General features: G+C 28.8%; 3 protein-coding genes across 7 annotated transcripts in view; all 3 read right to left on the bottom strand.

Annotated features, from left to right (window-relative positions):
- Positions 1 to 14,722, bottom strand: part of LOC149894894 (uncharacterized) — a 315,082-nt gene that overhangs the window by 4,523 nt on the left and 295,837 nt on the right. The window contains exons 1-5 of one of the 5 annotated variants that reach the window (XR_016449217.1): positions 6,333 to 6,407; positions 5,566 to 5,864; positions 5,201 to 5,260; positions 4,355 to 4,492; positions 3,808 to 3,867 (exon numbers count right to left, since the gene is read on the bottom strand). Coding sequence is in view for 3 of the 5 variants with exons in the window: in XM_090076703.1 (XP_089932829.1) it covers positions 3,808 to 3,867; positions 5,201 to 5,260; positions 5,566 to 5,864; positions 6,333 to 6,376 (463 nt within the window). In the remaining 2 variants the exon portion in view is untranslated. Of the gene's footprint in view, positions 1 to 3,807; positions 3,868 to 4,354; positions 4,493 to 5,200; positions 5,261 to 5,565; positions 5,865 to 6,332; positions 6,408 to 6,875; positions 6,955 to 14,722 lie in introns of those variants that run through there. The other 4 variants (XM_090076704.1, XM_090076703.1, XM_090076705.1 and 1 more) reach the window with 4 other exon arrangements.
- On the bottom strand, positions 11,183 to 12,036 carry LOC149894919 (uncharacterized). The gene is made up of 2 exons (XM_090065863.1): positions 11,696 to 12,036; positions 11,183 to 11,569 (listed from the first exon to the last, which is right to left on the bottom strand). The coding sequence occupies exons 1-2, from the start codon at positions 12,021 to 12,023 to the stop codon at positions 11,232 to 11,234; spliced, it is 666 nt and encodes a 221-aa protein (XP_089921989.1). The 5' UTR covers positions 12,024 to 12,036; the 3' UTR covers positions 11,183 to 11,231.
- On the bottom strand, positions 12,137 to 13,806 carry LOC149894918 (uncharacterized). The gene is made up of 2 exons (XM_090080091.1): positions 13,644 to 13,806; positions 12,137 to 13,468 (listed from the first exon to the last, which is right to left on the bottom strand). The coding sequence occupies exons 1-2, from the start codon at positions 13,804 to 13,806 to the stop codon at positions 12,150 to 12,152; spliced, it is 1,482 nt and encodes a 493-aa protein (XP_089936217.1). The 3' UTR covers positions 12,137 to 12,149.

The raw sequence follows: 14,722 nt of genomic DNA, 5'->3' as shown, positions 1-14,722 counted from the left end.
TGTTTTAAATAAAATCAATTTGCAAAATGCTGTTAAAAATTTAGGCATTTGTTGGGTATATCTTGTTTATGTCACCTTTCTGATCATCCAACATATTACAGTAATATCATTACAACAGTAATAACTAAAGTGGTGCAGTTAAAGAAATATTTTTTCTGCCCAGTGCAAACTTTGTTACAAAACCACTTCCATAACTGACAGTTTAGAAGTAACATCAAACTTTGTGAAACATTTACACTTCTTTTGATAAAATATAAAAAACATCTCCTTAAACCAAAAATATGGCCCAAAACGTAATGCCTCAGTTGGGAAACCACATAAATATTGCTGAGCTCACTCTCAGCAAAAAGCAATCACAAGCTTGATTTTGGAAGATGTAGTCCCACAAATTATAATAGTGCTAATAATTTAAACTTATGCTAAATTTTGCCTAACTGTAATAGAATTATCTTTATCAGCTTATTATCTTTAATTATCTTATTATTTCATTATTTTATTTTCATGTTTTGTACAATATTAGATTTTATTACATTTGTATATACACAGACAATTCTATTACAGCTAAGCAAACACTCTATTACTGTTCAGTTATTTTACTAATTTTGATTTTATTAGCGTCTCTTCAGACAACAAAGTATATGCCAGTAATTTGTAAAAGTTAAAATGTCAGCAAGATTTTTCTGATGCAAAATTAAGGTGCTCCATACTTAAGAGAACAAACTGAAAAATTTGGATTTTTAAAGTTTGCTTTAATAGAACTGAATCAAATCAATGTCGAAACATCCAGACTATGACACCCTTGCATCTCAAAATCAATTGATCTTTACATTGTTTGTAGGTTATAAAAACAAATGGTCGCAAAAATTGTAATAAAAATATGCATTGGCTATTGAGATGTTGGCAATTTTGCTGATTCAGCATTTTAGTGACAGTAGAATGAGCCACAGCAACTTTGACATTTCAAATCTAATTATCAGTACTATTGGATGATAATTATAAGTACTGTTAGATGATAATTAAGCACAATTTCTACTGATACTCTTTTTAAGCCTCTGCCACTCAGCATGTAGCTTCTGTATATGTTCAAGCACCTGATAAGAAAACTTTGTGGGTAACCTTTAAACATTGCATACCCTTATTGCTAATATAACTTACTTAATGTAATAACATAATGCATATTGTATACTGAGGTAATGGCATATTGCATATTAACAGCAGATACTGATGTAATTGCAATAGATCATCTATCATAAGGTAAATTTCCTAAAATTTGCTTCCCCTGCACACCTTTGCTCAAGAGATTCAAAAAAAACCTTCTAAAGGCTATGCATACAGTAGATATGCTTTGCAAATCCAATGTTTTTTTAAAATATTCACTAAAAGCTATGGATATATGGAGCAAAAATGACCCAACTTGTATGCTTTTATTCTATTTTGGGACTAATCAAAAGATAACTTTGTACTTGCTTTTTCTCATTAATTGTTGATTAAAATGTTCTATTGAAAATTACAAGTGGAACTTTTAATACATAATTTTTAACATGAATCACCTAAAAATGTCATCTAAACAAGTTTTAAATATGAATTTCTTCATGTTTTGTTAATTGAGGACTAGATATCCTTTTTAGTAAAAACAAACAAAATATGCTTTAAAAAAATAACTGCATTTTACTTCTGTCTTTTTTCCTTAAATAACATTAATAGTTATGGGTAATTTACTTTTGGCTTTTTTTATTATTCCTATTAAATAAATAATATATTGAATATGGAGATACATCAAAACTGGAAACTCTCTGCATTCAAAATCCCAAAAAACTTGACTTTCAAGGAAGCAAGTTTAATTCAATTTAAAGGTGTGAAGATGTGAGAAAGGTGCAAGACATGTTAGAAACAAGAAGAAATATTGTAGTGAGCAGCTTTAAAAGAGGAATATATGGTTCAATAAGCAAGAATAATTCTACAGCAGGCATTTTGACAGAATAATAGCAGTGGTCATGTAATGTTATTTTTTTAGTTATTGATAGTTATTAGTGAGATAAATGCAAGTATTTATTTTTATTTGTTATTCAGGCAATTTAAAGATTTTGATATGATATGTTTTGATATGACAAAACTGATACAAGAAAAACATGAGTAATCCCAGGTCAAAAAAGATTTAGACAGGTCAATGTATCTATCTATAACCCTTATTATCATAAAGTGCAACTCACATCATCAACAGCAATAAAACTTGGAAACTCTGTTCAGCCAAAAACAGTACATTTAGTAATTGACTTTTATCTAAGCAACGAGTTTTCACAAATGATAACAGATATTGTAAGTATTCAGAAGAATCATCATCTTTAAAAAAGGCTACTCAATCCTAATGAAGTAAAAATTGCATTTTAAAATTCAGTCTGATACTAAAGTGGTGCACTACAACCAATAATAATATACCATGCAACAGCACCTATTAAAGTCTATCTATTTAGTGAGTACCAAAATATTGCACAACAGTACTGACCAAGCAACACTTGTATTTTTATCACTCAAGCTCATTATATACAGCTTATATACAGCTTAAACACATGAAAAACTGTAAAAAAAACTTGAAGCAGAAAGAATGCCCAATATTGATGAGAATTATTAATATATTGTCCGGATGAGGTTCAACAATATCAATGGAGCAGAAGTGATTGCTCATTTTACCCAAATGTCCTTTATTTTAAAGGGAAATATTTTTCAGATGAAAACCTTTTTCTCTACAAATTCAAGATAATATAATTAGATACATTAAAGACAATCTACCTGATTTATTAAGAGTGAAGTACAATTTGGATGGGCATGCAGCACATCTTAAAAACTTAAAAAACTTTGTTAAACTTTGTCATTCAATGCTGATTGGGTACTTTTTGTAACCAACCAATGTTAAAATAGAATGAAATTTTATGAAGATACCTCTAACCATTCTCAAGATATTAAAGTTGGTTTGTTGACTCATCCTTTATGTCACCAAAATGCTGAATCATCAATAACTCAACCAAGCCAGGATATCAAAAATTCTTTTTTTTGATGATTTCACCTGGTATGACCCAACATAAATATTGCATTTGCAGTTCCAAAAAATACATTTTTTTGGGTAAATAGTCAATTCAAAAAATCTTAAACTGTCAATAGGTACAAATATTTAAGATATTATGAACCATGAACTCTTGGATATGATTATAAATTGCAGATGATTCACAAGTGTTTGGAGTTCCCAAGTACTGGAAAAGATTTTTGGTTATTTAAAAAACCAACTAAAGAATGAAATTTATGGTGAATGGGGTAGCGATATTATTTTTAAGAAATTATTTACAACAGATCAAAATTACCTAACAAATACCGATCCAAAAAACCTATGGTCTTAAAGAACTAGATTCTGTAGACCAATTCTTTTAGAGTTCTGAAGAAAAACCAAGAAATAATATTAAAAATTAAAAAGAATTTGGAAAAAGATTTTTATCCTGTAAAGTTGGACCTTACTGGAATATAGCATACTTTGATAAACAAAATTTATCATTTGATGATTAATGAGAAAAACAAAGATCAATTAGACACTTTTTTGATACAATATTTTCCGATTTGCCATATGTTATGTCATTTCACCACCACGTACTTGGGTTAGGAAAAAATTTAAATATATTGCAAATAAACTTACAAATGTTCTTCAATTCAAAATGATTCTTATTTGGATTTTTGTTTAAGTGATTTTTATGTAAACTTTTGTAGCTCAATCAAATTTTTTTAGATTTAAAAATTGAAAAAAATACAACTGAAAAAACTTACCAGTTTTGGTTTCAGAAGAGAGTTTCTTGGGTCTTTTTGCATCATATTCAAATGAGTTATCTAAAATGTATATTTATAAAGAATGAAAGAAAACACTTACCAATCTTTAATATAACTTTATTTAAGTGTAAACTGTGTTTTATGTAAAGAATAACTTTTAATATTGATAAATAATTTTAGTAAAATGAAGAAATATCTTAATTTTCTCTAAAAAAAGCTGAACTATTTTAATTACAATTAGCAAATTTACCTTTTTAATTAGCAAAAAACTTGAAATTTATTTAACTTCCTATAAAACTGACATTTCCTAAAATTACTTCTATACAGCTAATCTTTTAACTGTCTAAGGCTAAAAATGCACAATTTAAAAATTGCTCCAATTACTCCTGAAAGACAACTTTTTAACAAACAAGTGGCTTTTCCATGTTCCTATCCTTTCATCAAACCCATATTATTTGTAATGTGTATTTACAATAAATATTACATTTCTGCATTTTTAAAACAAATGATAAAAAAACCCATATATTTAACTGAATGTAACAATTACCTATCAACAATTGGATGATGTCAGAGGTTTATTTAACAAAAAGGATTCTACCAGCAAGACTGTATCAGGTACATGAAGTCACAACTAATATGTACTGTTCCAGATCAATGTTGAGATAAATATTGCATGATGATGAAACTAAATTTGATTTTTAAATTGAACAATACAAGCTTAAGAAAACCAGGTTGTACATAAAATCTGTCATTTCTGACTTCATTATTGAGTTTTTAACACTCAAGAATAGCTAAGTACAGTCAAAAATGTCATGACATTGAAAAAAGAGGGAAACTTAATTTTGATCCCAAAAACATATAGATACTTAAAATTTGTGAGTCTTAACAGGATGCATTAATGATGTAAATATCAAGAAACTCTGAAAGACTAGGTTATGTTGCTGATTAAGATTATTTAGAATTGTTCGATTTCCCCAAACAATACGTATTTATCAGTTCATTTTGCAATTAAAAATGCACTATAGTGTGGCAGTTCAAGATTTGTTTTCCATGAAACATTAAACTATTTACAGGAACAAACACTTCAGCAAAACATAACATGACTTTTACAAATCACCTTTAATTATTTTTTCAATGAAGCCAAAAAGTGAGAAGAGACTTGCTTAATTACAAGAACTAAATGACTTAATCACTAAATCTAAAACCTAAAAAAAAATTCAGTTGTGAAATCTTCTCATTAGATGTTTCAAAATCTTAGGCCAGCAAAATAATACAGTGGAGATTAATTCTGTAATTGATGAGAGAAAAGCAAGGATATGAGTGCTAACAGTTGCAACAAGTTTTAACAAGTTGGATATTGACACAAAACTTGATATTGATTTAAAAAATTTACCTGCTATGACATCAGGAGAAGGCTTCTTAAGTGTTTCTTTCTCATACCCAAATGATTTATCTAATGAGCATATTTATTACAAAAGAACCCTAATAAATTGTTACTTTAAATAAAACTGTAAATTAACATTATCTATGATAGCAAAGAAAATGTTTCAAGCAAAACAGATGTTTCAAGCAAGTATAATATTTCAAAATCATTTAAATTCAATTTTAAAAAGGTTTCAATTTGTAACACGAATTGTCAGCAATTTTTCCTGATAAAGTAAATCAATCTGATATGTCAAGAAACATTTGCAATACAGCTTCTAACTGTGTGGTTATAAAGTTAAATAACTTTAGAAAAAAAAACAATTCCAGTCATACTTGTCTTTTCTTCTATCATAGTTATCAAATCAACTCTTCCTGCCTGATACAACCCACTCACTAAGACATCTATAGTGGGAAACTTTTGCTGGTTTCTCCAATAGCATAGCATTCTGTATGCTTTTTCACCAACATTTTTGTATTCATGGTCGATAACATCCAGCTCTGAGTCTTCTACAGATAAAAATCGCCCTAAATCTAACCACTCTTCCCCAATCTTTTTACTTAACACTAACAGAAATGTTGCATTATAAAGATGGTCTTCCATTGTGGGTGGTGTTTTATCGTAATTATCAATCCTAAGAGAAAAATATTATTTATAAAACTAAATTTAGCTAGAGTAATTTTAAAATGTTGTTTTGTCTCCTTAAAAAGTCACTAAAAAAAAATGGATTGAATTGAAATTTATGTCTAGGTTGAAATATAACTTAATAAAAAAAAAGATAAATATTTGAGTCCTAATACTGCTAATACAGGGAATGAATATGTATAGTGGAATTGCAGTCTCTAATCACAAGGAAAAACAATTTAGTGTTAGTACTAACATAACATCACTGCAATACACTTTTATTTTATTGCAAAAGCAACTTTTTAAAAATCTTCTGATTTTCTTCAGATTAATTGAATTTAATTCATGTTTAGGCATCTTAGATTTAGAATAACATTTTTGAACACAATATCATAAAACTAAACTTTCTTTTGAAATAGCTTTTCTTATGAAGTAAAAAGAGTGTAAAACAAGTTATTAGAACATTTTGACTACTAACATAACAACACTGTAATGCTCTCTTATTTTGTAGCAAAAGCACATTCTTTAAAACTACCGCTGATTCTTTTCTGAAAAAAAAAGGAATGTGTTTAATTGGTTAGAAATATGTTGGAAACTTGTTTGGGTTGGAAATCCTAGGAGCCTGAGATTTTTCAGTTTTTTACAATTCTCCTATTGATGAGCATTTAATCCCAGGGTCAGACTTTTTTTTTCAGGTTACAGGAAAAATGGCTGAGAGTTTCCTTAATTTTTAATCTTTTTTTTTTTTTTTTTAATAATCTTTACTTCTTTCAAGACACTCTTATATAATAGCAAAAGCACTTTTTTAAAAAATCTGCTGATTCTCTACAGATTAATTTTTAAGCTTAAAAAAGAATAGTAGTTCAAATGGGTTTAATTAACAGTTGGATTGAAAAAAACCGCTTAGATTTAGAATAAAAATCTTTTAGACAACATCACAAAAAACCAAATGTTTTTTGAGGTATCTAAAATGTAATGTATATAAAGAAAATGTATATAAAGAATGAAAGAAAACACTTACCAATCTTTAATATAACTTTATTTAAGTGTAAACTGTGTTTTATGTAAAGAATAACTTTTAATATTTAGAACTTTTCTTACAAAATAAATAATGTTAAACTAGCTAATAGAGTATTTTGACTTTTTTGTAAAAAATGTTCAAACATTTCTTTTTGAACTTAATCTAATATTCTTCAAGTAATTTTCTACACTTTTCCATCAAATTTTTTTCATGTCCACTTACAAGCGATGAGCAACAAATATATAAGCAACAAATAAGGAGAAAAGTTGAGTATTCCTTATTTTAACACTTTATCATTTAAAGACTGAAATTTGAATTTTATTTATTATGTTTAATTGAGTTATAGCTCTCATCAGCATGAACTACAATCATGCTAATGAGAGCTGCTTATTGTGTGCTGCTTATCAAAAATAAGACAATTGAAAATATAATAATAAGAAAAATATATAAATAAGAAAATATATAAATAAGTAAATTGACAATTAGCTAATATCATTTAACATCAACTTGTGAATTTTTTAATGCAAAATGTTATTTTGGGTAGGAATTAAAGAGACTTATGATTGCGATTAAACGAATTTGCGTCAGTTTAATCGCAAACGAGGGTAATTTTGATATTCCGAAAATCGAACGTATTTTTCATAAAAAACGTCATTATTTGATTTGTAAAATAGGGATCATATTCTAGCTAACGGAATTAATTGTAAGATTAAATCGTAATAATTTGTATCTTACGTCACACCGTGAGTCAAATTTAAAAAAACTGACAAAAAACCCTAAACAAAAAAAAACATTTGCAAGGAACTAATAAATTGAGTTATAATGTACCAATACCACCAGAAAACTGAAACTATTTGCTCTTTGGTTAATTTTTAAGGATTCGCCAACTTTTGCACCGCCTCCTTAAAAACATTATTTTATTTATTCTTTTTTTTTTCGAAACTCGCCCTTTAGTGTCACTCTTTTAAGGTTGCTATGGGTAAAAACAATTCAAAATTTTATTTGAAGGCATACCGTAGATTTCCCTAATTCCAAACAGTCCCTAATTCCGAACAGCTTTAACTCACTTATTGTTGTATCTTTTCTTTTTGTGGGATTTTTAAATGGAAAACTGGTTAATAAATTGGAAGACTAGGGTAATGAGAATATGAAAAAATATTTTCAAAATATATATTTATACCATTAAATTTTTTAATTACAAGCAAAAGACTTTTTAAAACCCTGAAAAAACAACAAAAATAAAACCGACTTAAAAAAAAGACAATTTAAATTGCGTACTGTTCAATGAAGAATTTGTTGATGATTATTTATCTGAAAAAAAAATTGTCAAAAGTTAGCAATACTTCGTAAGATATCTTAAAAACAACACTTTTCTGCATAATTAAAACGTTTCCCAAATTCCGAACAGATTACGGAATGCACTTTTTTTTGCAAAAGTTAGCGTTTTTACGTGCAAGTAATTAACAACAACATTTTACAATAGTATTTTATTGATATTAACTTAAAAACTTATAAACGCTTTTAACCTTTTTATTTAATTTCTAAACGTCTTATTTATCTTAACCAACCTGATACTAATAACTGAGATTTCTTCTGGTTAACTGAGAGAAGCAAGCAGTGATTGTGAAAGTTTTTTTTTTTAACTGATTACAAAGAAATAATGGAAGACAGGATGTAATAAATAGATAATGCACATTCTGCACCAACACAATGGGATACCCTTACATTAAGATAAAAGTAATTTTAATTTTTAAAAATCTTTTTACCTAACACTAAGCTAGAGGTCCACGCTAGCAAAAAATTTTTACTTTTTTAAATTAAATGCCATTTTTTGGGATTTAATATGTACGTTCAGATTTAGGAACACGTGTTCCTAATTCCGAACGAAAACTTTACTTTTTAAATTTAAAAATTAACAATATTTTTATAATGAATATACTTGTTGCTTAATATGGTTCGATTCAGTTTAGGTTCCAGTTTATTTATTTAAAAAAATTAGTATGAAATTCAAAAAGCAAGCGGAGTAATTCAACTTTAAGTAAGATTTTGTTCGGAATTAGGCTAAATCTACGGTATATTTAAGATATTCGGTAACTATAAACTATTTTTTTGACACTGCATTTTTATATTAGATGTCATTCCAAAGATCTTAAAAAAAGTGCGCTATACCCGAACGGGTTCGGGTATAAACCTTTTTTAGACTCTTCCAAAGATGCTAAAATTACCGTAAGCAATAACTCGTAGCTAGGGATGGCACTTTTACTTATTTTGACGTAAAAAAAAAATTACTTTTAAAAAAAAATTCTTTACATAACTTAGGTTAAATTATGAGATATATTTACATTTTAAAGTATTTCTTTTTTAAAAAAAATAACATTATATTACATATAAAATTACTTACATAAAGTTAATTTTAAAAATGCGTAACTTATTAAAAACTTATTAAAAATGCGTTATTTTTTTATTACAAGTAAAAGTAGTTTACATAAAAGAGTTAAGTAAGACGTGTGAAAGTAATTTACTTTAAAAAGTAATTTAGATTTATACTTATACAAATAGTTTGTATCGAAATGTAATTTACTTTTTACATGTAAAAGTAAATTATTTTTGAAAGTGAACTTACGCAATTATAAGGTTTTAAAAAAGTCATATTTACTTTAAAAAGTAAGTGAATACAGCATCGTAATATGAAATTACTTTTATACGTAAAAGTAACAAAAATTAATAAAGGCAACTTAAATAAAAACTATTTGAAAGAAAAATTAGTTACCATTACAAGTAAATGTAAATTTTTATCATTGAAATACTATACTTTACTAAGTAAGTAAAAAGTAAGTTATTTTATTTACTTTTATCAAGTAACAACAGTCATTTTATGTTGTATTAACATACTGATTGGTAAGAAAAACAGCGTATTAAGGAGAATTGCCTGCTTCTGGGTACTTCTGGGTTATAATGTTAGGAATTATTCTGCATGTATACGGACCGTTTTTGTGGAGGGGTTTAGTAAATTGGGGGCAAGTTTAATAAACATGGTGGGTTGCTTCCTATCCATGCCAATCCTTGACTACGTCAATTTTTCCGACGGAGCGCACTTTTTCGAAAATTTCCTTTATATTGCGCTTTTTGATCAAACATTATTTTTTATGGTGATATAACGCATCAGCGTTAATAATCCCTTCTGGCGGCAAAGTAGGATTATGCCGAAACACGAACTCTTTTTGGAGGTGCAAAGAATTGCCATCCGCCTCCCAAAATATTTTTACGGGCAGAATGTTTTTGCCTCTACCTACAGTAGCTTCCGCCTTCCGATTGGTGGCCGCTGCTGGAAATTTTTTTTGGAGGCCGGGGCCAACAAAAAGGTAAAAAACTCTGGCGGTTGCCATCAGAAGTATGCAAAAAGATGAAAAGGTTGCCTTCAGTGATTTCCACTTCTTAACTGGCGTCGGCCGCCAAAGGGAAGGGGGATGGGCGCAAATTTTCGCTTTCTGTCACCAGAGAAAATGGAAGAAAGTTCAACGTTTGTTTTTACATTATTAAGCAATTTAAAGAATAATTAGTGCAAAATACATTTTTCCAAAAAGTATATTTTTATGCGGAGAGTGAAAATCTCATAATGGCAGTAAGCAATTCTGTCGCAAAAAATAAATTCTATTTAGGAAATAAAATATTCAGTTTTTGTGAAAACTTTAGTTATTGGAAAAAATTCAATTAAAGCCGTTAATCAACTCTAACGTCCCTAAACATTTTTCATAATTCGTTTAACGCATTATCAAATATGTGTAGGGTGCAACATGGACCTTTCAAAATGTTTTGCAAAAAATTGTAAATCAAGTATAAATTATTTGATTAAAAACGATTTCCGTCAGGGGCATGGGAGGCCAATAGACTTTCTAGTAAAGGTTTATGCAGCCAAATAATTTTCATTTTGGTCATCGTGGTTGTTGTTATAACGCTGAATAACAACAACCACTTTAACGCTATTAGCATGAACCACGCTGAATATTAATTCGAAATTTAGAAAATGATTGTAAAATGCAGACCAAGTTATTCTAATTGAATGAAAAGTCTGAATCAAAAACAAAAAACTAGCCAGTGTTTTAAAACAAATTACAACTAAAATTTCGACACTTTTAAAGTCAATTAAAAACGAAGTAAGATTTGATTGCTTTTGTTTAAGAATATAAACAATCTACAATTATATAAACAAAATCAATCGCTGAAGCAAGAAAAAGGCAGCAATTAACCATATCACTGAGTCCCATTTGAAACATATTATATAAACCCGTAGTATTATGGCAAAATAAATCTTCAAAAAATATCCCTTATTAGGTACAACTTAAAAAAAAAAGCTCCTTATATAAAAAAAACAGCCCCATAAATCGCTGGGGTGGGGGAGCCTAACCACGGCCCTACCGAACTAGCAGGCGAAGTACAAACCACTCTTGCTTTAGAGGCTAACATTGGAATATCTTTTTCATATTTGTACCAAAATTCATCAAACTTCCAATTTTTTTGTTTTAAAGCGTAATTGAAAAAAGACAACTCTTCTTTGATATTTCGCTTTGATTGTGTTTTTTCTATGCTTAGATTGACACCGCACAATGTTGCAAGTTTAGCATATCCATTTTTGTGGTTCACAGATTGTTCAGGTGAATCTTGAAGTTCGAATCGAACTACTGAATCTGTCTCTTCTAAAAATGAAAATGAGTAATAATATTTGTCAATATGCAAATCTTTTTATAAAAGTACTTTAAAAAATTATTTACATAAGTTTAAATATATTTAAATCTAAAAACAAATAATATTTTATAACTAACCACTTCTTGGCTGGTTTGGGTCATTTTGCAAACAACTGTTTATAAACGTTGACCTTCGAGGATATTGTCGGAGCATTGTATTCGAAAATGTTTTCAACAGTTTACTTTCTGCTTCCTGATATTCTTTTTCTGTAAGACACTCGTTAGTTCTCGTATCAAAGAAACATGCCAGCAAAGTTTGTAACTTTTGTTTTGGAGATATCTTTTCAATAAAGTATACCTTCATAAACCTGAGAAGACTGCTTCGTAACATGTTTTCTTTCTCGACCAAAGAAGACGATTGCGATAAAAAACATTTAGCTGAAGATTCATTTTCAAGAAAGTTCATTAACGCATTTTGAACAAATTTGGCCGACGAAAGTGTTGGAAAATTTCTAGTAGAGAGAAGTTCAGTTGCTTTAAAGAATGGCGCAAGATTATAGTGTAAAATTTCTAGGAACTTCCAATCTTCTGATTACAGATTTAATTTCTTGAGTTTACTAACTTGTTTTTCTGTTAACCCATTGATAGTACCAGGATCTATAAGAATTTTATTATAAACATTTTTAGCTTTAATTATCTTACTAATCATTAGAGAAGTTGAGTTCCAACGTACATGAAAATCTGACGATAAGTTATTTATTTTTAGCCCCTCTTTCTTAACCTCATCAAAAACAAATGATTGCAATATTGAAGACCTTTTAACGAGAGCTAAAGTTTTTCTTAACCTCAATAAAATGATGGATGAAAAGTTAAATAATTGATTAACAGTTTCATCTGTTGATGCTTCTTCCTCCTCGCTACTTTTATCATCATCCGAGCTCACGTTTTCCGCGTAATAAGTACACGCATTTTCTACTTGATTGTTTACATCGTGCATTTCAAGTTGTTCGTCGGACGATGTATTTTCATTAGACTCGATATCGCTTTCATTGTAGTTATTGTAATAAATAAGATCCTCGTCGATATCTGATGTGCCATCTAATAAGTTCTGCGATGGTTTGGCCCACAACTTTATTCCATGATTTAAAACGAGATTTAAGTTATGACAAATGCATGAAAGCCGTAAAACTATAGATCCCATTGCCTTTTTAATGTCTTCAGCGTTGTCTGTTGTTATTGAAATAACTTTAGTATCAATTTCAAGTTTAGTAATTTCTTTTTGCACGAATGCTGTAAGTCTACTACTTAATTGTCTTCCGTAAAATCTACGAAAGCAAACTATATTTGATTTGTATTTAAACTTCTTTGTTAAATAATGCGCTGTTATGCAAAGCCAATAGGATCCAACCCTATTTTTCCACATATCGGTTGCTAGAGCAATATGGGTAACTGACTTAAGTTTAGCTCTAAGATCGTTCTTGTATTGATAGTATTGCTTTCTCAATCGCTCTGCTATTGTCTTTCGATGAGGTGGTTTGTAAAGTGGAGCAAGAATGTTTAGAAGGCGTTGCATACCAGGTTTATGAAAATCGTTAAAAGGACGGCCATCTTGAATAATGCAATTCATTACGGCTTCATCAATTTCATCTTTGTTCTGCATCCCAACTAATTTATCTTGAATGAGTAATTTTTTTTGAGAATCGTAAAGGTACTCAGATTTTTTATGAACATGGAAAATATGTTTTCGCAGATTTGGTTCAGGCCCACACACAAGGTTTCCATTCTCCGGGCACATCAAACAAACATACTTATTTGTGTTGGCAACAAATGAAAATAGGGTCTTAATAGGCAATAGTTTTATTTTACGGACTGATTTTATAACTTGATCATCGTCGGTATCAGAGTTCGAACCTACAGCACAAACAATATTTTATAAAAATATATTTCAAGTATCAACGCAAATTAAAGACCGATACAAATACATGACTGTACAGCAAGTAGTTATTCTGGGTCATTTACTTTCTTTGACCTTTCTATTTTCATTCGCAAGTTCATCTTAATATTTAAATAAAATTTACAAACATACCTGAACATGTAATATTGTCACCAGATAGACGTCTTGCTTCAACAGTTGGCGTGTTTGTTTCAGATAAAGACAAACATTTCTGGCGATGTATGTTGATAAAGTTTTGCGTTCCAAATAAAGGTCTTTTAGATAATTGTCTTTTTTTGTCTTTTTTTCCAGTCATTGTTGTCAAAAAAATTAAACAAAATTAATATGGTGCTTGCCTTGTTTACAAGAAGTCTCAGATTCAAATCGTAAATAAAGAACCTAATAGTAATTTAATTTAATTAGTTTCCTCAATCATTTTTATGGTTTTAAAGTCTCACGCAGAACAGTTGGATTTATGGAACATAAGGTAGTTAAACGATCAGTTTGTAACATAATTAAAAAAAAAGTAGAACATGTGAAAAAATTTTGATATTTGAAGTTGAAGGAATGATTTGAGAATAGTAACTTGAATCAGTTATGTTTCGTAATTTCAATTAAAATTGCTACAACTGTCGTAATTAAAAATTGATTTACCCACAAACGATTACAATTAGAAAAACGTCATGATCACACTGAATTAAGAACAAGTTATCTAAACTTAAAAAAATCTCCTCACAAAAGTTTCGGCTCATTTCGGTTGTGATTTGAACAGAAATTTTGGCCGAAATCGAATAAGTAAAAAGTTGTCGAAGCAGATATTTTTCGTTCACTTAACTGGTTGTCAAAAAAATCTTTTTTCCTACGCGCCAACAAAACATACATACATACATACATACATACATACATACATACATACATACATACATACATACATACATACATACATACATACATACATACATACATACATACATACATACATACATACATACATACATACATACATACATACATACATACATACATACATACATACATACATACATACATACATACATACATACATACATACATACATACATACATACATACATACATATACATAAACATACATATACATATAAAGTCAAACGTGTCACATTTTAAATCAAACAGTACATGCTATGGCTGAATTTCAAATTGAAAATAGATTTATTAAATAATATATATGTCATAGCATTTTTATAGAATAT

This window comes from Hydra viridissima, unplaced genomic scaffold (genome assembly GCF_058129835.1).
Source record: "Hydra viridissima isolate aposymbiotic clone 2 unplaced genomic scaffold, HvirCarnegie_v1 scaffold_1, whole genome shotgun sequence".
In the NCBI taxonomy this organism is placed as follows: Eukaryota; Metazoa; Cnidaria; class Hydrozoa; order Anthoathecata; family Hydridae; genus Hydra; species Hydra viridissima.
This window is presented reverse-complemented; position numbering and strand designations above follow the sequence as displayed.